Source organism: Pyrus communis, chromosome 13 (genome assembly GCF_041283825.1).
Source record: "Pyrus communis isolate YQ-2024b chromosome 13, ASM4128382v1, whole genome shotgun sequence".
NCBI classification, from domain to species: Eukaryota; Viridiplantae; Streptophyta; class Magnoliopsida; order Rosales; family Rosaceae; genus Pyrus; species Pyrus communis.
In genome coordinates, this window is record NC_142577.1 from 29064314 (window position 1) to 29086566 (window position 22253).

The window sequence follows — 22253 nt, forward strand, 5'->3', positions numbered from 1 at the left end:
TTGTTTAAACTTTAAACCAATCTTTTGGATAATTAATTGAAGTAATTATATATTAACAAGTGTCAAGTGTTATTGACAAGACTCTGCAACTACATGCAACAAGGAACTGTGCCGGAAGGGGCCTTGGATTCAGAATCTCCGTGGGCCCTTAGCTAGTGTGTGTTATTTGAGAGAAATTTTGGTAAAACACTTGATTACGTCAGTTTTTACACTTGACGGACCATCGTGACGCCGGATAATCTCATACTAACGTGAGAGAGGATCCTCACCAGATTCTCTTTGTAAGAATCTCAGGAATCCTCTAATCATATCCGTTCATCGTATACCGTGTAGTTAGAAATTATTGTAATTTTTTTTATTTAAAATTGAATATAAACAGTATTTAACGAAAACTGACTGCACGATGTATGATGAAAGGATGTGATTGGAAGATCCTTGGGATCCTCCCAAAGAGGATCTGACAAATCAGATCCTCTCTTATACTTACGTAAGAAGTGCCTTATAGATAACGTGACTAAATATCCTTTCACAGGCCATGCTAGAGGTGGACACAGTTCAGTTTGGTACGATTTTGAGTGAAACCAAAAACCAAAACTGCAAGTTTTTGCAGTTTGGTTCGGTGCGGTTTTGAGATTAAAATCGAAATGAAACCAAACCATTTGGTTCGGTTCGGTTTGATTTTAAACGGTTATGGTGCGGTTTCATTTTTTTTAAAAGCTATTATGGATACTTAGTTGTATCTCATTTCATTTTCCCTTTATATACACTTCAATTCTCTTTTATGAGCAACATTTAATGTTTGTTTTTCATTTTGCATGTCATAAGGCATGAAGTAGCTGAATCGACGGGACTGGGCTATCCCCGGCCCTTGAGAAAGAAATAGATGGCTCTTCTGCAGCTTGTCTGATGATAGTGTCAAGGGAATCATTTTCATCCTATGATTTCATAGCATACAGAGAGTTTGAGGTCGTAGATTTAGCAATTGACGTCCATACGCACACAAACTTCAAATCCACCAGAGTACCGGGTGTCTCTGTACAAAATATAGGACAAATAAAAACAACGTAAACATCTAATGACTAAGTGACATTCAATTTAACTGGATTGAGGCATGAATATGCCGCATCTAAAGTGGATGCAGCAAATGAAAGCAAGCTCAGGGCACAAAAGCATCCTATTTCATCGACATTACAGCTAAATAGATTTATTTCCAAACAAGTTAACGTGTCTAATAAGTCCGACAATGTGCGCTTATCAGGAAATATAAATTACAACATCAATGGACATCGTTGTTTACAGAACATAATAATTCTCGACCATATTATCAAAGAAGCCACAATTATATTACAGGATGCAAAAAAGAATTAGAACTTCCAGCTAACAAAAGAATTCGAATAACTTAATTATTTCACCACATAAACAACCACCTAAAGATCCATATTAAACAACGAAGAATAGCATGAAATCTGAAGAAAAATCTACCATAAAAGATAGGAAGTAACAAAATCATCAAACGAAACATTTATCCATATACCTCGTTATAGAAACATAATCATACAACAAAATCGAAATAAAATCAAGAGTAGGTGAATGAACATATGAGGGGAGATTGAAACCAATGCTAAAAAGGATAGGAAACTTCAAGAAATTTCACAGAATCGGCATGCCGGAACTCAAAATCATAAACATGCAAAATCAAATCCCAATCCCCTTTTGATTCAAAACCCAACCCTAAATTTAACCCTAAAATCAATCTCAATTCTCAAATATATAAGTAAATTTAACTAAAACAAGTTATAAATCATAGTTCTTACCATATTAGCATCTTGAACTCTAGAGGCTAGGAGCTGGTATGAAGCGGAGACCGAGAGAGAGAGAGAGAGTTAGATCTTAGATGAATAAAGTTGAGCAGTACATACTAGAAGAAAGATAAGATAGAGATTATGTGGCCATGTTATGATGTGGTTGAGTCCATACTAAATGTATGGACTCAAAGAAATAACCAGTTAGAATTTAATATTTAATATATTTATGCAGTTTCGGTTTCGGTGCGGCTTCAGATGGCCGAAACCGAAACCGAAACCAAATCGTTTTTCCTTCATTTGGTTCGGTTTCAAACCAATATCGTTTTGAAATCGCAAAACCAAATCATTCGGTGCGGTTCGATTTAATTCGTGTTTCGGTTTTGATTTTCGTGTTCAAGTGCCCACCCCAACCTGAGATAGATAATCTCTACTATATACAATTTTTATGGAAAACAAATTATTAAACGCAATTTTTATTAAAGTTTTCCTTCCCATTGTGGGTATTCTAATAGAGGGCCCAAATTCTTACTCGCAACTCATACGGCCCATATGGACCACTACTTCCTCAACGCTGTTCTCCAAATCTCAATGGGCTTGCAATGTGCATTGGAAATATTTTTACCTATCATCATATGTTTCCGGAGATGGAGATCTGGATTCCCATCATCATAAGCGAGACTTGCACTAGTAGAACAATGAAAGCAATAGTGGCACTCCCCATACTTTGATGGCCCGTCTACGCCTGGTTCTCCCTTTTCTCTTGATTTGCTCGAAAAATGACATTCGCTTGATTCTCCATTGAGAGAATTAACCCCAGAAGGACGAACATTGTGGTGTTGAAAATTTCAATTTATGATTGTATTTGTTCGTACACAAAACATGTTATGATTGAAATGAGAGAGTTCATGTGTCATGAATTAAGATATAATATTAATAAATAGATTGACGTGTATAAAATAAGAGAATTGGTACTAATACTACGTGATGGTATGCCAGTTACACTGAAAAATATCGGATGAGACGAGCAAAACCGAAAATCTGTGGCATCAGAACTGTTTTTGAAATGAAATGGTGCATAAACATGGATAATTCACGAGAAACTCGAACATTATGATATTTATACAGATGCATTTTCTAACTGGCACGTTTTACGGAAGCAAAATTACAACATATGACAACAAGAACAACAACGGGGCAACCTATGAGAGAAAAATTTCAAAGACAAGACAATACAAGACAAGGCTCTATGCAACCGAACGGCGCAAGCATTAGCACGAATGGATATTGAAACATCTCAAATAATAAAAAATAATCCACACAGACAGATTCTCAACCAAGTTTTTTATCTGATCCTTTGAGGTTAAGATTGAACCATTTCTTTTTACCCGACTTATCCTTCCCGTCAGAGCCTCCGTCTTCCATTGGGCTCTCCGCATTTGAATCCTCGCCAGAATTTTTGCTAGTGCTGCCGTTAGTCGTACCACTACCACCACCCATGATAATATTGTTTGGCTTGGTGATGGTGAAAGAAGAATGGATATTGTCTCTCTGTTTCAGCAGCTCATCTACCTGATTAAGCAGAATGATAAGATCCAATCAGAAAATAAATACGGAAGGGAAGGATACTTTAGATATGAGATGAGAGCGACAAAGTCTTCCATTGATTAAAACAAATAGGGGTGAACTTTTAGACCTAGAGACTAAGTTCCTCAAATTCCATTAAAACCAGACCAGCTAGTGAGGATTGGGTAAACCAGACCGGCTGGGAGGGTGAACTTTACTAGCCAACCACATCAGATCACGGAGTCTGAAAGTACTCGACAGATTGTGCTGATGAGGGGAAGGCTGCTACGCATTATTCTAAAAGTAATGCTTTGCTCAAATTGATATCTGGGATCCCGCTTAGACACTACCATCAAACTTCATTGTGGTTTTTTTCTTTTAACCGAAACCCAAAACCTGGCCTAGAATCTTGACTCGGTAAAGAAAATAAGCATAAAAGAAGTTCACGCGTACTGCTTAGAATTTCATGTTAATAATGAGTATGTTTGTGTGTGCATCCATGCTTAGCAGTGTACAACAAACAATGAGAACTATGCACGACCAAAACTTACAGATTGCTTTTCTTGGGTGTATCTGTTGGTCACTTCTTGAAAGCGTTGCAGTGCCTACATAACATTGCAGAAAACTTTTAAAGACAAACATGATCAATTCCTATTAAAAGCCACAGCCAGGAAAATCCAGATCAATACCTTCCTGTACTCTGTCTCAAATTGACGAAGTTCATTTCTCTTTCTCAAAATCTGAACCTCAATCTCTTTAAGCTTCTCCGTCGTATCCTCGTAAGACCTTACACAAAGTGCCTCAATCGTATAGGTAGCAGTCTTAAAAAAATTGTCTCCTGAAGAAATGTAAGTGGAGGTTAAACAACAGGATGACCAACGATTTATGATGGAGTTAACCCCAGAAAGCAAAAGAATAAGGGACCAAATCAAAGTTCAGACCATAAACAGCGAATATATGGGTGCCAGCTTTTAGTTGTGAGACCTCACAGGGTTGAAGACCTTCCAACCTCTTAAAAAAAGCAGCTTCAGGGTCCTTTGCCATAGCCAACTGCACCATTACAAACATACAACACCATTTTGAGCCATAAATAGAAATCTACTAAATAACCACTTCTCAGGCCCATACAGAAACAGCAGGGAACAAATTCTAAGAGGAGAAAAATCAATGTCCTGCATACCGCATTCAAAGTGGAATCCATTCTGTATACTTGAAAATGCAGAAAATACATCCCTGCAGATGTTATTTTGCCTGTCTTCTCACTATCTTCCTGCACAGAGAAGCAATAACTTCATATTTACTACATCCACATGCAAGTGCCACGAGTTAGAACATAGCTGGTATTGACAAAACAAATACGTAGTAATTAATACTAATCCAGTCATGAAAAGAAAAGAAACAATGATATAATATTGAATTGCGACTTGCTATAACAAAGCAAATTAGAACGCACAAAAATTGAAATAGCTTATAAATTAGATGTGAAATCAACAGACTGGTCTGAATAAAATGCAAAGAAGAATAATGCAGAGTGACACTTTATCGATATTATCTATTTTAGAAAAAGAGAGTGATGGTGTATTATTCCAAAGTTTCTCTTTTCTCGTAAGTTTTCTTAAAAGGCTTTACGTACTTGAACATACATTGCTTCAGTCAAACATGGGGAGAATGTTCATGACAAGACCATCATCTGGTTAAAATTACTGTTCATAACAGGTTCAAAGGAGGTTTGGTGATCACTAGATTCGCTCAAGTTGTGTGTGCAGGTGTATGGTTGGCACACTATAGAGCAGACAAGTAGAAGCCAACCGTTGATGTTTAAATCTAAAATGATTTCACGCAATTTACTCCAGCGGAGTTCAAACATGATTATCAATAAGAAATGAGATGGAGAAGCATCGGAGAATAATAAGAAGTACCTGTAAGGCTAAACCATAACCACCATTGGCATCTTGCTCAAAATAAAGTAACTGCACATCACAATGGTTTGATTGAAATGTAAGTATTGTCCGAGTAATATTAACAAAGCAGATAAATTGAGTGCATAAAACACAAAGATAGATGCTTCAGGTACATTATCATCAACAGGATGCAGAAAAGGACCTAATTCAGTAAAATAAATAAATATATATTATATATATGCACCTTAAATTTGCTTTGTGCAGTTGAAGTAACTCTAACTACAATCCCAGATTCAGCTTGTTGCTCACTGATTGTTACACCAAAAAAGTGAGCACACTGTTTCTCCACCTGCAGCAAACCACAAAATGTGTAAAAGATGCGCCAAATCCACTATTGTTTCATAGTGATACGAAAGAAACAGCACCTTTCCACTAACTGAAGTTCCAATCGGGAGAGGTTTGACTGTAACTGTACCATTAAGAGCTTCTTCAAGTACATTGGCGGAAATTGTCGTCTTGATAGGAACACCCAACTTGCTATAAACAAATAAAATGAATATCAAAGGACAATGAATCGAAACCCACACATATATCTAACAATGTATTACCTGAACAAAGCAGCAAACATTGTATTGACAGTCCCCAGGTTTGACAAGTCAATTTCCATGTCCATGGCATCAGCATCAAGAGCCTGAAACAAATTTAGAACTGATAAGAACAGATCTATGGCAACATTATCAAGACATTAGAAAGTGGCATAAATTCCAAAGAGGTCTATATTTTCAAAGAACAGTGGAACATAAATAATTAAAATTGAAACTCCATGTAGACAAATGAAATGTAATTTACAGCGATCAAATATGAATAGAAGTATTGACTGACGCAATCCTTAAAATTACACAGTAGACACAAACAAATGGAATCAAGCATCTACTCAGCAGTACATATGTTTATTGTGGGTTTGGGGAGAGGGATGGTATAGAATAGTGAGCTAAATTAGAAAAGCACCTCAAACCCTGCATTGTCGTACTGCCTCCTCTTCTCTGGATCGGACAAGATGCTATACGAAAATGCAACCTCCTTGAAATGTTCTGAAGCTTCAGGATTGTTGGTATTCTTGTCTGGATGATACCTTTTCATAATTTGGTTCAAAACAAGATTGTACGTGAAATATGTCTCACAATAGCATTCTAGTTATTAACATCACACTGAATGAACACTCATGTGTACTTTCATCACATTACAATGACCATACACAATAAAAATACGTGAAACAAGAAAAACAAGGAAATATTGCGCAGAATCATTGTTGTATTCATGAAATGGGGTTGTTATACATCTATCATGGGGAAAGTGTAAGATTTATGAGTGAGAGAGAGCGGGGAAGGGAGCATTTGGGCACCAAGTAACAATCAAATATGCTGATACCAAAATTCACTTGACATTCAAGATTGTTCATCATCTTTGAGGCGTTGACATAGATACTTACACACATGCATGGGGCACTATATAGAAAATACAGCATGGACATACCGATTCTTTCTGCATAAAGTACACATTTCTAAATAATTCTAGTTCCATTTTTGATCTGTCAAGAAAATACAGCATGGACATACCGATTCTTTCTGCATAAAGTATATATTTCTAAATAATTCTAGTTCCATTTTTAACCAGTAGATACTGACAGATCCCACAGAATGGATTGAAAACACGGTAAGGCAGCTCAATTCCCACTTGTTACCGGAAAAAATAAAAGGTCTCTACGATATACACATTATTAAAACAGCTACAATGGCGAAGATCAACTCCAAGCACAATGGCTGCACAGGACTATATACCACATTTTAAGCATATGTTCGAAAGCTCGGGTTTGAATATATGTCACTCTTGCCCATAATCTCGATCGTAATAATAATATCCTAATTCCTCACTGAGCTGAAACCAAACACTAAACCTACAATAATCATGAATAAAACAGAATATTTGAATTAAACAAACCAAGGGAATTGAACTCACTTGAGAGCAAGCTTTCTGTAAGCGGTTTTAATCTCCTGATCAGTCGAATCCCTCGAAACGCTCAGCACCTCATAGGGGTCCCGCCGTATGGCCGCCGCCGACGTCCCTTCCAATTTCGAATTCGTCCCCATCTCTCTCTCTGTGTCCCCCTTTTCTTCTCTCTCTAAAGAAAATTCGACTTTACAATCTGGAAATTAGAGCAATCTCCTCCGAAGCAGCTGAGTTGGTCTAATCATGAAAGAACCGGATTGAAAAAACAATGATAAAATTGCAACTTTTGGTCGCCGAAGCGCGCAATTTAAAGTGGTATTGGATCGCTCTCTCCTTTTCTGATCTCGGGGAATGAAGAGGGGATGAGAATTCTATGGCGAACAGGTCAGGGGATTGGAAAATAGGTTTTTGATCTAATCCAAACGAGGCAGAAAGAAAATATTAAATTAGGGTTTTGTACCATTTTCCCGAGAGAGAGAGAAGGGGAGAGCTTGAGGGAGATGAACAGGAGACCCGAAGCCAACTCACTTGCCTCTGCCTTCCCTTGCAGTTTCCCCTTCTACTTTTTTTTACGTTAAAATAACGGACTCTCAGAGCAACTCCACCGGGTGGATTGCTCGGGGGACAGGCCGGAGAAAAGGGCCCGAGGCCTGTGGATCGGCTCCAGCGTGAAGGAGCCCAAGCGGAGGTGGAGGCCCAAGCTTCGGGTCTGTGAAGAATTGCCAGCCCGAGAGTCCGAGTGAATGTGACGTCAGGCTTTTTTTTTTTCTTTTTTTTTTCAGGCGCGTGCACCCCACTCGCTCATGGGGGCGCGTTGCCAACATAGTTTCAGAAAAATCAGCCCACTTTTTCAAATTCAAATGTTACCGTTAGGAAGTCATGTGGCTTCCCACGGTCCGTTCGATCTTAACAACTCTTTAACTTGGACCGTTCGATCTCAACGGTAAAAAAAATAAAAAAAATCTTATTTAATATCCACCGTTCGATCTGAGATCAACGGTCGATATTAATATGCTTTATAAATAAATAAATAAAATAAAAAATAGTTTTAAAATTAAGAAAAATTACCGTTGTGACACGTATCACAATCTGGAGTGTTGGAATTCAAATTTTTTTATATCCAACGGCAGAGATTAATTAGTTGAATAAAAATTTTAAAAAAATTGTAAAAAATTCAAAAAAAAAAATCTGAAATTTTTTTTTAAATTTTTTTTTTTACTTTTCTATAAATACCTTCTCATTATCATCTACCTTACACCACAATTTCATATTTTCTCAACTACTTTCAATCACATTCCTTTCTTTCTCTCAAAGTTTCAATCCTTTTTTTTTTCAACAAAATGACTACTGATGCAGGTACGAATTGATTGCTTCTTGAAGATGTTGCGTTGTGTACTAGCTGGTTTGAAATTACTCATAGTTCGCTTACGGGTAATGATATGCAGTTACGAGAAATGTGGAGTCCTATTCATACCAATTATCTTGAGAAAATTGGTGGGAAAAGAACCAAAGAATCGATGTCTAGTCGTTGGAAATTACTTAGTCAATCGTTTAGTACGTGGAGAGACGTCTTGGCACAAGCTAGTACTAATATTCGAAGTGGGGAAAATTACTCGGATCATGTAACAATATATTATTTATTTGTTTGTACTATACCCAAATTTACATTATAATTATTTGTTTGTATTATTTATTTGTTACCTACTTACATTATAATTATTTGTTTGTATTGTTTATTTGTTACCTACTTACATTATAATTATTTGTTTGTATTATTTATTTGTTACCTATTTTCATTATAATTATTTCTTCTCCCGTATTGTGTAAGAACTTCAAGCACAAGCTTGGTACGGTGCCAAAAGCAAAAGCAAAAATAAATCATTCAACCGGTGGGAATGTTAGAATATTGTCAAAGATTGTCCTAAATTTAGAGTTGTGCCTGTTGGTCCAGAAGTTTTCATGAACAGCACCCCTCTATACTCTACAGCCGATCATGGCTCGCATGTTCATGAAGATGATGCATAAGAAGTGCCCGAAACGCCCTTCTATGAACAAGCGTCGGGTTCGACCCGTTATCCAATTAGGTCTCAAGGTAAGAAGGCTTCAAAGAGAAAAGGGAGTTCTTCCAAGAATGATTATGCAAAGTTCATGGAAGAACTTACTCGCCAAGGTGAATTGACTTTGGCGAGGGAAATGGCGAAATATGAGGCTGATAAGGTTAGAGAGGACGCAAAAGCTGTAGCTATTGAGAGAGAATTTCAGGCTAATGAGAGAGAAAAAAAGCTACTTAGGCAAGAAAGGGAACATGTTAGAGAAGAAAGACGGGCTCAATGAGATCGTGATATTATGAACACGCCTTTAGAAGGGAAGTCTCCAAATTCTAAATTTTTTTGGAAGTCAGAGAAAGCGGACGTGGTGCAAAGGAGGCGTGCAAGAGAAGCGAGAGCAAGCCAAGATGGTCCTAGCACCACAAGAGAAGATCATCCTAGCACCACAAATTGGTTAAGTGATGATGAATAGAGTAGTTTTTGTAATCGGAGCCCATAATTTTCCAATCACTTTGGGTTGTAATTTATTATTTATTGAATATAGTACTTTATGTTGTTTCCAATTTATTGAATATTTATTCAAATGAATTTGGTAAGTTATTTATACTAAGAGAATATTTATTCAAATGACAAAAACACACCAAATAAAATTACATAAGCATACCGAATAATAAAAAACTCACTAAAGCTGAACTAAAAAAAAATTACATAAACATACCAAATAATAAAACACACCGAATAAAATTACATAAACATATCAAATAATAAAACACACCAAATAAAATTACATAAACATACCAAATAATAAAAAAACACACTAAATGAACTTAATTATCTTCAGCTTGTTTGAATGCCCATTGGTGCTCTATCAAGTCAATTTGCTGGGCATTGTGCATGTCTGGCATTTGGAATGCAGTATGTCGTTGAATGACCCTTTCATTGTAACGTTCATCCCTTTGTAATGGCTCATGTTGCACGGGCTCATCGGTGGCGTCATGAGCACAATATATAAGTGTTCTTCAATTGTTCATTGTGTCTGGCTCATATTTATCAACGGCTTCATAATCGTACTTATCTTCCACAATCATATTGTGAAGAATGATGCACGTCATCATGATGGATTGAAGCAACTCTACATCAAACAATTTGGCAGCACCCCTGATGATCGCCCAACGAGCTTGGAAGATATCGAAACAACGCTCCACATCTTTCCTGCACCCCTCTTGACAGCTTGCAAAGTGTTTTTCTTTTGCACTTTGCGGACGTGGCACTGTTTTGACAAATGTTGACCACCTTGGGTAAATGCCGTCAGCTACTAGTATGGCCCGTCGTACATACGTTTGTTGACCTCATACGTGACTTTTGGTGCCTTTCTTTGCAGGACATCGTTGAACACTGGGGATTGGGCAAGGACGTTGAGGTCATTTTGAGCTCCCATAACACCGAAAAAAGCGTGCCAAATCCATGTATTAAAAGATGCCACCGCCGCCAAAATGATACTTTTTGCTCATTTTCTGTCCCCATAAGCGCATTGCCATGCACTTGGACAATTTTTCCACGTCCAGTGCATACAATCAATGCTTCCAATCATCCCAGGAAAACCACGCATCTCGGCCTTCTTCAAAAGCCTTTGCAAGTCCATGTTTGTAGGTTTCCGGAGGTACTCTGCGGTGTAGATAGATTCGATTACTCCGCAAAACCTCATCAGGGACTCAAGAATGGTTGATTTCCCTATCCTCATTATCTCATTCACTTGGTCTGCATATGCTCCATATGCAAGTATCCGCAAGGCAGCAGTCATTTTTTGTTGAGGAATGAGACCCATAGCACCAAAAACATCATTCTTTTGCACAAAGTAAGAATCATGGTTACAAACAACAATCATGATTTTGTTGAACAAATGTCGTTCCATTCTAAAACGACGTCTAAAGTATGTATCAGGGAATGCACTATTATGGACAAAATAATCATCCAAGAGTTCCGTACCTCATCGTTGCCTGTTTCTATCAAGGTTTCCAGAACGGCTGGGCCTACAGATCTGAGCCACAGCTTGGATGACTCGACAGGAATGGGAGGCTCTGCCCATTCTTGCTTCGTCATCTCTCCTTCTATGCTCCTCGTCATTTTCCCTCTCATTTTTTGCTACATGGAGACTGAACATTCCTTCTGATTGGTTAAACAATTCATCCTCTTCCTGATCGAGTTCCCATATCATCCTTGAGGAAGAAGAAGACATTGTAAGAAATAAACAGAAACTATGAATAATGATAGAGATTTTTGTGAAGAATGAAGCAGAAACTATGAATAATGATAGAGATCTTGAGAAAATTGGTGTAAGATTTGTGAGGATGGATGGTGAATTATATGGAGGATTCAGAAAGGAGTAGGTTGTAGATAATGCCACGTGGCATGCCATCATTCGTTAAAAATCTGATGGAAATCTATCCTCAAAGATTGTAAACAAATTATGACACGTGGCGCGACGTGATTGGTTAATAATCTTATCAGAAATCTATCACCAATAATTGTATTTTCGGATAATGACACGTGGCGCAACGAGTACGATTAAAAATCTTATCGGAAATCCATCCCCAATAATTGTCTTTTCGGATTTTATGACAAGTGGCACAATGAGAACGATTAAAAATGTTATCCAAAATTACAATTAAAAATATTTTGTATTATTTTATGAATAACAAAAATACTAATATTTTATTGCCTATTGCCAGGGCTATTGAAGTGTAATGGTGGAGATGTAAAATGCGATTACTGTTCATTAAGGGCGGTTACTGTTCACCAGGTGAATTGAATAGTGAATAGCCTGGGGGGAAGGCTTCCACGCTGGAGTTGCTCTCAGAACTGGTTTCGATCGTTCGGTAAGCTTATGTACTTCTACAACAGTTCGATTGTTTTTGTCGACAAAAATTCTAACAATGTTTCTTTAATTTTAACTTTAAAGTAATGGTTTTTCAATTAAAAATGCATGATTATTGGTCTTTAATTCATTAAAATGTGCATATATTGTCTTTTTCATTAATTCCATTGAAACATTCAACAAAATAAGTCACATACCATGTACTTCAGGCTGAATGAATGGGCAAATATGGAAAACTAAATGAGAAAATTGTAGAAATGGTCACTAAACTTTCACCTAATTGAATAAATGGTTTCTCATTTTAAACGCAATTGAAAAAATGATCTTTAATTTAACACAATTAGAGCAATAGTCCCTTAAAAATCTAATCGTATGATTGATTATTTTAACATAACTTATTTTGATGAAAGTTCTAACTGATGTGATGAAAATGAACATAATTGCACATTTTGAGAAATTAAGGGGCTAATGATCACGAATTTTTAGTTGAGGGATCATCGTTCTAAATGGATTAAATTTGAGAAACTATTATTACAATTTTCTCTTTTGTCGGAGACTTAAGGTTTTTTTTTTTTTGCCGACTATTACTAGAATTTTTCTTTTTCATTAAATAGAGAAGAGAATTCGAAAATACTACTGAAAGAACTATTTATAACAGCCGCGTACGAATTGGGGTGCGTCAAGGCCCAAGCAGCAGCCCAATCTATAAGTGGGCTTAGCTAAATACAGATTAAGCCCAACACACAACTCATCATATTTTCGAGTTTTAACACCAACGAGCGGCTACTCCAACGACATAAACCTCCAATAACGGTCACATCAACGTCACTGTTCCCGCACCACCTACTTCTTCAAAGAACATGTGACGGTTGTGCTGCTGTTCAGTACAACTACCTGGGAATTTTAAATCCTAACCCTCTCGCTCTTCTCCTTCATCAACCTTTCCGTCGCATTCGTCCAAATCTTAGCAATGGCAGCGCACCACAAGCTAGCTGTGATTCTCGAGAATCCTCAAAACGGCGCCGAATTCCTCCTCGTGAAACAGACGCGACCGCCGAAGTTCGACGACGAAGAGTACGACTCGTACGTCGATTCCGACCTCTGGGACTTGCCATCCTCCCAATTGAACCTTCTAGAAGGACAATCGAAGCCCTCGATTGCACTGGCAGGCGCAGAACCGTGGTCGGGGAAGATCGATTTGGCAAAATTCGACTTCGAGTCGGCTCTCAACCAGGTATCGTGTGGTTTCAAATCGTCGAATTGTAATTTTTGGGTTTAGGGTTTTATATACTTATAAGTATTGGTTTAGTAGGTTCTGGAACAAGTAGGGTCTAAGGCAGCTGACGGTGGAGATTGGAGGTTGTCCAAGTACGTGGAGGAAGCTCAGTTCGGACCCGGGCCGCCCATCAGTTCGGTGTTTATTAGGGGAAAATTGGTAGCTCCGGAGCAAAATTTACAAGGTTTGCTCATATCACTGTCGCTTGAGCATTTCTTTGTTTTCCCTTTTTTTAACTCTGTTTAATTTAGTAAGTAAATGTACTTCGTGTGAATTATATATGGTAATGGATATGATATTTTGGTGAGATATATGCAGCTTATGTTAGATTTACTTATGCAGAATCGTGTAAATGGATGTCTGTCCCGAGTTGTCTAAGCTGGCTTCTTGAAGTGAAACCAAGTAGTGATCGTGTGGGGCCGTTGATAGTTGCCGGTCTTCTAAATGAATCTGAGAAATCGAGAGAGATGAACATTCCATCCACCTTACCTTACCAGGTTTGCCGTGTGTTTTCGGTCTTATTAACTCCCTTATTTATTTCCATTATACGCTTTGTACTATTGTGTTCCCCCGGAGTAAAGATTGTCGTGATTGCAGGAGTACCCTCCTGGTGTTGTGCTTGTACCTATGGGAAGCAGGACAGGAAAACCTTTTTATACAACAAATCTGATTGTTTTTGCACCCAAACATGCTTCAAATGAATCTGTGAAGGATGATTTTATTGCTTGTGGAGATGCATTGATAGTGGACCCTGGATGCCGGTCTGAATTCCATGAAGAGGTAAGACATGATAGTTTGCTCTGCTACCTCTGTAGTATGGTTTAGTTTTAGCTATTTATTGAAGCTCTTGGTAACTTGTTTTATACTTTATACATTCAGCTTGCACAAATTGTAACTTCATTGCCAAGAAAGTTAGTTGTCTTTGTTACTCATCATCATCACGATCATGTGGATGGTAAGTTTTTTGGTAAAACTAGACAAAATATGATAGGTCATTTTTTTATTTAACTTTTGTGTTTGGTCAAACTAAATTGATACGTAGACATTTGGTCTTTTTAATGTTTCCAGGTCTTTCAGTTATTCAGCGTTGCAATCCTGATGCTACTTTATTAGCACATGAAAATACCATGCGACGCATTGGAAAAGGTTGTTATCTTAACACTTTGTGTTTCCAGCGACTGAGAAGTCTAGTAATGAGGAGCTTAGCTCAATTTTGTGATTGTACCACATTTTACTGTGATTTCTAGATGAGGTCAATTTTGAAACTAACTTTAGATGAAGAGGAAAGACCTTTATTTCAAAGCGCTTGATATCCTAGTGTCTGTCCTCTTTTACAATTTCGGATTGTACATCAATAAAGTTTTTAAATTAAAATGGTAGAATGACGGGTAATCTTTTAGTAAGATGGAAGATGGATCCTTTATATGAGATTAGGGATATGAGTTGCTATTACCTTCTAGTTTACTATTTTATTACTTTGGGCTGTTTGTTCTGCTCTTCTTAAGGTCTCCATATAAAATGTACTTCCTAATTTTATGGTAATATATGACGACAGATGACTGGTCTCTTGGCTTCACTGCAATTTCTGGAACTGAAGAGATTTGCATTGGTGGACAGCGATTGATTGCCGTTTTTTCTCCGGTATTTCTCACTTGACTTTCTTATTCTAAATAAAATCATATTATGAAAGGAATTGGAATAGAGTGATGAACCTCACTACATTCCCTTTTTTTTTCTCTTGCAGAAGTTCAATCTTTGATTTTAACCAGTAAAAGCCACTTGTTCTCAGATATTCTTAAGCTTATTATTTTTCCATTATTCTAATGAGTTATTAACTGTTTGGTAATCTTGATATCCTTGCTGAAACGTTGGTACCAATGCTTTATGCTTTCTTAGGGAAAAAAAGCATACTGTAGGTTTTGGTTTCATATTTACAACTAATGATATAGAGTTTTACTGATTTAGTCTTTCTATTTGATATAACTTCTGAAATTAATCTACTATGCAGTTTGAAAATAACATTTTTTTTTTGTTTATTTATTTACTTTAATTCAGGGGCATACAGATGGGCATATGGCACTGCTCCATGCTAGTACTCACTCATTGATTGTCGGTGATCATTGTGTGGGGTGAGATAGAAGAGAATTCTTCTTTGTTATGAGCACCCCTATCTATGATTTGATCAGCCCCTTGCTTGTGAAAACCTGTTGTAAACTTTATGCTATATTACAAATCAACTGCCTTGCTTTAGGCAAAAATTCTAATTTATGGTGTTGTCCTCTTTTGCACTTACACCAGCAATAGAAAATATCTGTGCCTTCTTGTTTACTTTTTTAGGTCGGTTTATGTTTCTAGCTTTGCCTATCCCCCAAAGTTTCCTATTCTTTTTCAGTATTGGTTCTCGAAATTAGGTTTTATAATAGCTCCGACTTTTTTACCTGTTGGGACTGCTCTGCTGAAAAAAATAACTTTGGTTTGTTGCAGACAAGGTAGTGCTGTACTGGATGTTTCTGGTGGGGGAAATATGACTGTAAGTTCCTATCGATGGTATATTACTTTAAGTTAATTTTCTCTATAAAGCAGAGGTTATTGGTATGCCACATGCTATGGTGGTCTAGCTTACTCCCGTTGTCATAATTACATACGTATAACCATAATTTTTTTTTTTCAAACACAGGATTATTTTCAATCAACTTACAAATTCATGGAGCTTTCCCCACATGCCTTGGTCCCCATGCATGGGAGAGTTAACCTATGGCCAAAGCACATGCTTTGTGGATATCTCAAGTATAAAACTCTCTCTTCCTTTTCCCCCTGTTTTGTATATCAGTAAAATCATCATCAATGTTCTTGGCCTAAAAACTATAATTCAGAAAAGGATTATCATGGCACCATATTAGATGTATTCAGACAGAGGAGTCTTACCTTTCAGGAACCGCAGAGCTAGAGAAAGTTCTGTCTTGAAAGCGATAGAAAATGGAGCAGAAACATTGTTTGACATAGTTTCCACTGTATATTCGGAGATTGATCGTAGCATTTGGATTCATTGTGCATCTAATGTGAGGCTTCATGTGGATCATCTTGCCCAGCAAGATAAGTTACCAAAGGTAACATTTTCCTGGTTTCATGACGTAATCTTTAACTTGGTCCTACATCAATGCAACTTTAACATGCACGTAGGTTGATGATTTGGTGAACGCCAGACACATTGTTCTTGAAGCATATACATGTAAAGTTCCAATTCAAACAATTCCCTTTAAGGTGTGCAGGGATTCTCTTTAGAAACTTTCCATAGCAGTTTGGCTGCATTCTTTACCAAGGTGGGAAATTATGAGCCCAAGTGAGGAAGCTGCTCTCTCTTTGGTCCTTTCACAAACTACCTTTAGGTTAGATCACTAAACTTGCATTTTCACCCAAAATGATATATGATTATTTGGATATAACTTAACATGAAAATTCGTTGATGAAGCTCCATTTGCAGCTTAATTGAATCCTTGAAATATACAGAGCCCAGACACAGAATCTTGAATGTTTGTGAATTGAATTATATCATATCCGTTTTTCCAGTCTGATATGTTACTTACAGAGAGATGATCTTTTTTGTTATTTGATCATTGTAACCTTATCAATTTAGCATCGAAGAGTTAAACAATATTTCCAATGTTAGTTATTAACTCACTTGGGGCTTATCAAAGCTTGCTGCATTACTTCGTGCAGGAATTTTCGATTCAGAGGTTTCAAAAAACTTGTAGGCTGCACTTCCTCTCTCGATGGATTTGGGCATATTTAAGTAGTGGTGTCAGGTTAAATTGTTGGAAGCCATGGAAACCTCAGGTTCTTATTGCCAGGGCAGTGGCTAGCTTTGCTGTGTTTTACTTGTTTAAAAACAGGTTCGTTCCAAATTAGACTTAGAATGTAGAGGCTGTAATTGTATCTTAGCGTACTCGGGATGAGTAGCATATGAAATTTTTAAATCTCAAATGTCAAAATTGTACAACTCTCTTTGTTTAGTACCAGTGACATTCTTCCGTCGAAGTCAGACTCCCAAGATCCCGAGAAAAACCTTGGTTGGCAGGACGGGCTTACGCGCCTATGTGTCTCTCTCGCATCATGGTCACGACTCACTTGACGAGTGAGATTAACACAGGGCATAGACGCTCGTCCCATGCAAGTGTTTCCTTGAGGCTTCTTTTCGGTGCTTTGGTCCATTGCCAATTCCCTTGAAAAAGATTCTTAACCCAATTGCGTTCACAGCATGAAAGTAAAAAGGGTCCCCAATTATCCTAAAAGGATGGAACTGAAGGACGTGACAGCAAAGTTTCTCAATCGGTTAAGAGACGGATTTAATTGTAATTGCAATGGTGGCGTGAGTTCCATATGCCATCTCTTTGCAATAAAGTTTCATCTAATTACGCTGGAGCAATTGTTAAGAATCACTATTCATCTTTTGAATTTAACACCTGAAATTGAAAATGTAAGATAGACCAGTTGAATAAAGCAGTATGTTCACAACTTTGTACAAAAAGTTGCCAATTGAAGCAAAGATAGGTGCATTGACTGGCGGAAGAGCCTCAGCCTTGCCCTTACCCTTGCCTTCTAACTTTTTTCGTTATGCTTTAGGACCACGGGCACCAAATTTTACATTCGAACGGAAAATTGGAGTCCACCACCAGTCCACCACCACCAAGTAATTGGGTATTATATTTCATTCGCATGAAAAAAATACATGCATGTTAGTATTTATGTTCCATCCATTCCGTGATAATGAGGGATTTTGTAATTTTGTTTTCTTTTATCCTTCCCGGTTGATTTTTCGAATTGACAAGTCGAAGTCACGTCGCTTTTTGCATATTGACAAGTAAATCCACATGGCTTAGTAAAGTGACATTTTAATTCAACTCTAATTCGAAAATATCTCAACTCCGACTTAAAATGAATTTAATAATTTTGATTTTAAGTTATGATTGAGGGCTAGTTTGAAATTGTTGTGTTTTCTAAATTAAGAATAATCAGCTATAAAATAAATAGTTAAGTTTTTGATAAGTTATATTTTAAAAGTAATGTGAGTATGAAAAACAGTGTAAAAATGTTTGACAAATTATAATATACAAGTGATAATTATATATAATTAAAAAGTGGGCATAGTAGTGGGGGTGGTGGCAACGGCAATTGTGGTGTTGGCAATGGTGACAATGACAATAGTGGAGTTATGGTGACAGTGCCAATAATAGGGTGTGTTAGAAGTGGTGACATCGGTGTGGTGGTGGTGGAGGCGGCGTTGTTGGTGGTGGCAATAATGGTTGCAGTGATGTGTGCAATGGTGTAAGGTCGGTGGTTGTAGTCGTAGGTGGTGACGGCAATGGCGGTAGCCATGAGTTTTGTTTTTGGGAGGGGGGTGGGGTGGGGCGGTGATGTTGTAGTAATTGTGGAGTGGGGTGGGGTGTGGTGGCTGGAGTGTAGAGGTAATAATGGTAAGAGGCTATGATAGCGGCAATGGTGACGGTTGTGATTGTGGTGGCAGTTGTTTGTTATTGTGGTGGTGCTGGCAACAGTGGTGGTGGTATTGTGGTGGTGGTGTAAGGTTAATAGTGGTAAGTGTTGTGCTTACTTTGTTTTCCAATGGAGAAAATAAAGTGTAGAAGAATCAATAATGTCATTTTAAGAAATTAAAAGAGTATAACAAGAATTAAAATGATTCATTAAAGGCTCAAGTTCACTAGTTTTTAAATTCGAATGAGGATCCTCTCCGGATCCTTTTTGTGAAGATCCTAGAAGAGATTCTTCAATTGTGTCTGTTTAACATATATCGTACGATAAAAAATTATTATAAATTCTTTTATTTCAAACTGAATAAATAGTACCTAATGAAAACGTACGATGTACGATAAATAGACACAATTAAAAAAATTTCAAAATCCTTATAAAAAGAAGGGTTGTGATTTTCACACACCTTTAACTACTTTTGACACACTCCTCCATATTTTTTAATACTTAATTGGTATCCTACTATTTAATCTTCCATATATACCCCTCCCTATTTAATCTTTCATTAATTACCATCAACAAGTAGAAAGGGTATATATGGAAGATTAAATAGTAGGATACCAATTAAGTATTAAAAAATAAAAAAAGATGTGGGAAAAGTAGTTAAGGGTGTGTAAAAATCACAACCCTAAGAAGAATTCAGAAAGAATTCTCATTCTTTAAATTCAACCTACATACACATTTTAAAAAAGTGTTGTTTGGAAGCCATTAGTGAAATAGTTTTTGTTGAAGAAAGTAAAATAAACTAAGTCATGTACGAACGATGATTGCGACAAAAAAAAAAAATGAACGATGATGACTTGACAATGGCGAGATGCGTGCAAGCGCAGCCCATTTTGGAATGTTTGACACGCCAATGCTTCATTAGCCCCAGCCTCCAAGAGGGCCAACACCATTTCTTTTTTGTGTAGATATTAATACAGGGACCGGTGCCCTGTTGTCAGCTGCTGATTTACTTGCACGGATCACGCACAGTTTCTTTTCACGCTCATCACTTCTAATCTGTATCTAAAATGGGGATCTAGATTGTTTGTCCTCCTTATCCATCCCGTACCCTTTTTATCTATTTTTATTTTTGTGATCATGGTTAACCCACGTCAACATTTTATATTCTCATTGCTTTTTGTCTTATTATTTCTATAAAAAATCAATATAAAATGTTGATGTGACTTAACCGTGATCACAGAAATAAGAGGAGATGAGAAGGGTATGGGATGGAAAGGGCAGACAATCCAGTCCCTAAGAGCAGCTCCAGCGGGAGCTTTTGCACGATGGACAGGCTTCAGCACAGGACCTGATTGCCCGAGGGAGGAAGTCCAGCGTTGGCTGGGAGGGAGCCCGAGCAGGCTCGAATGCCAGGCCGGTGGATTCGTGCCAGCCCGAGAGCCTGAGGTGGATCTGACGTCAGCTGACGTTAGACGCCTTTTTTAATTTTTTTTCTGTCAGGTTCTGGATCAGTGAGGCTGAAAACGAGGAAATTGCAGTTGGGTGTGCAGAGGTGGGTGAGGGCGAAGGATATGGAGGTGAGTTCCGGCGGGGGACATGTGGGGTGTTGACGAGGTGTTTGATGATGAAATGGCGTAGTGAAGAAGTGCGTCCAGGACTGTGGGCCGGAGGGGGAGTATAGAGGTGGGGGTGAGGGAAAAGGTGGGGAGGGTTTGGTGAATGGTGGTGCTAATGAGAGTGAGGGTGAATGCGAGGGTGAAGAAGGTGAAGAAGAAGAGGAGCCACAGGTGGTGGCTTTCGCGCGTTTGTCGATTACTTGGTGTTCATTTCAACAGAGAGAGAGAGATGCTGCTTTTTCTTTGTCTTTTTTTAATTATCTTGGTATTATTTTATGAATAAAAAAAATACTTGTATTTTATTGTCTATTACCAGGGCTATTGAAGTGCAACGGTGAAGATGCAAAAGGCGGTTATTGTTCATTAAGGGCAGTTATTGTTCATTGGGTAGATAACATAGTGTATTGCTTAGGGGGGCCTTTCCCACAGTGGAACTGCTCTATAATGGAGTGTCATATAGGGTAGAAAAATTGATGGGATTCGGATCTAAATCCCTTATAATTTGCTTAAAGCCGAACAAAACAAAGTACTCAACATCATATACAAATTTGAATTCTGGTCCTGGAAGGTGAATATAGATCACCGCCGAAAATCACTGCAACAACAGCTGAGAAATTTTTTATAATGTTTACTTTTGGGATTTTTAGTGTGCACTGATATATAGTATACGTAAAAAAATTTAGCCATTAGATCTTTAGTTGTTAAATTCTTAGCTGCACATTCATTCATTTGATACGTGTCATACACTGTAGCATAATAGAGTTTTCAGGTCCTTATTTCCTCTAAGTTTCCTATTTTATTATGCATGGAATTTCATGAAAAGGGTTAAGGGAATAAAATAATTGGGAGATTGAATTGGTCAAAGTTTTGTAGTATAACAATATATTTTACATTTAAAAAATATGAGAGTTCAATTAAACCATACAATGAATAACCTAATTTGATATCGAATTTGTTATCTATAATATTCAAACTTAAAATTTTTCACTTATAAATAAAAAAAATATCATCAAATCGTAATATTAAGCGAATGAATTCTGTCAAAGTTAGCTGCCTTGATTTTCAAAAGAAGATTCCTGTGATTTATCTTTGCATGATTTGATTTGTTTGCATGGGATTGGTAAAAGGCCGTCGGCCATGCAATCTGGAAGTTTTCTGGTTCCCAAAAGTCTGGGGGTGTTTGAATGGTCAAACGAAAACGTGTACTGGAAGTTACGTCTTTCACATGGACAATTATAGTCCTTAATACTTTTAATTAAAATTATTAATTGGCGGCTTTAATATTCCAACTTCAAAGTCCAATTAATGCCGAAAATAACGCCTCCGTCGTTTCAAAATTTTCAGCTTAACTGTGAGTAAACGACGACGGCTCCCTAAAAACAAAGACTTTTTTGCCTTTTTCTTCTTTAATTTATATATATTTTAATTTATATTAAAATAAATTATGGATCCTGGTATTGTGTATTTGCAAATTTAAAAGCGTTACGTTTTTACCTTAATTACGATTAATAAAATGAAAGAACTTTGCCAAACAAACATAATTAAATAAATAACACTAATAACATAAAAAAGAGAGAGATTAATTGAAACTCAAATTCCAAATTGTTGAAGGATTGAGATGGGAGAGTTGTATCCCTACCCCATCCCGATGGCCTTACGAAGTCATGAAAGC

General features: G+C 37.3%; 2 protein-coding genes and 1 long non-coding RNA gene across 6 annotated transcripts; 1 reads left to right on the plus strand and 2 right to left on the minus strand.

Moving 5' to 3' along the window:
* Positions 1-673: 673 nt before the first annotated feature.
* LOC148692059 (uncharacterized) lies at positions 674-1929 on the minus strand. The gene is made up of 2 exons (XR_015955176.1): positions 1815-1929; positions 674-1033 (listed from the first exon to the last, which is right to left on the minus strand). It is a non-coding gene; the product is annotated as an uncharacterized LOC148692059 (long non-coding RNA).
* Positions 1930-2894: 965 nt separating this feature from the next.
* Positions 2895-7996, minus strand: LOC137736933 (chaperone protein dnaJ 15). The gene is made up of 11 exons (XM_068476259.2): positions 7286-7996; positions 6278-6401; positions 5878-5960; positions 5695-5806; positions 5514-5618; positions 5288-5338; positions 4549-4638; positions 4310-4418; positions 4058-4206; positions 3920-3973; positions 2895-3374 (listed from the first exon to the last, which is right to left on the minus strand). Exons 1-11 carry the CDS (start codon positions 7414-7416, stop codon positions 3135-3137), a joined length of 1248 nt encoding a protein of 415 aa, XP_068332360.2. The 5' UTR covers positions 7417-7996; the 3' UTR covers positions 2895-3134.
* A 4993-nt stretch (positions 7997-12989) lies between these two features.
* Positions 12990-17510, plus strand: LOC137738023 (uncharacterized). 4 transcript variants are annotated; one of them, XM_088683017.1, is made up of 13 exons: positions 12990-13433; positions 13512-13659; positions 13818-13972; positions 14073-14255; positions 14355-14430; positions 14544-14621; positions 15031-15116; positions 15531-15604; positions 15960-16005; positions 16153-16262; positions 16408-16582; positions 16745-16861; positions 17193-17510. In XM_088683017.1, exons 1-12 carry the CDS (start codon positions 13170-13172, stop codon positions 16817-16819), a joined length of 1470 nt encoding a protein of 489 aa, XP_088539143.1. In that variant the 5' UTR covers positions 12990-13169; the 3' UTR covers positions 16820-16861; positions 17193-17510. The 4 variants fall into 4 exon arrangements, 2 of the variants coding, with proteins under 2 accessions (XP_088539143.1, XP_088539142.1); XR_015954980.1 differs by having other exon boundaries at positions 12993-13433; positions 16656-16861; XR_015954981.1 differs by having other exon boundaries at positions 12993-13433; positions 16737-16861.
* The last annotated feature ends 4743 nt before the right edge of the window (positions 17511-22253 follow it).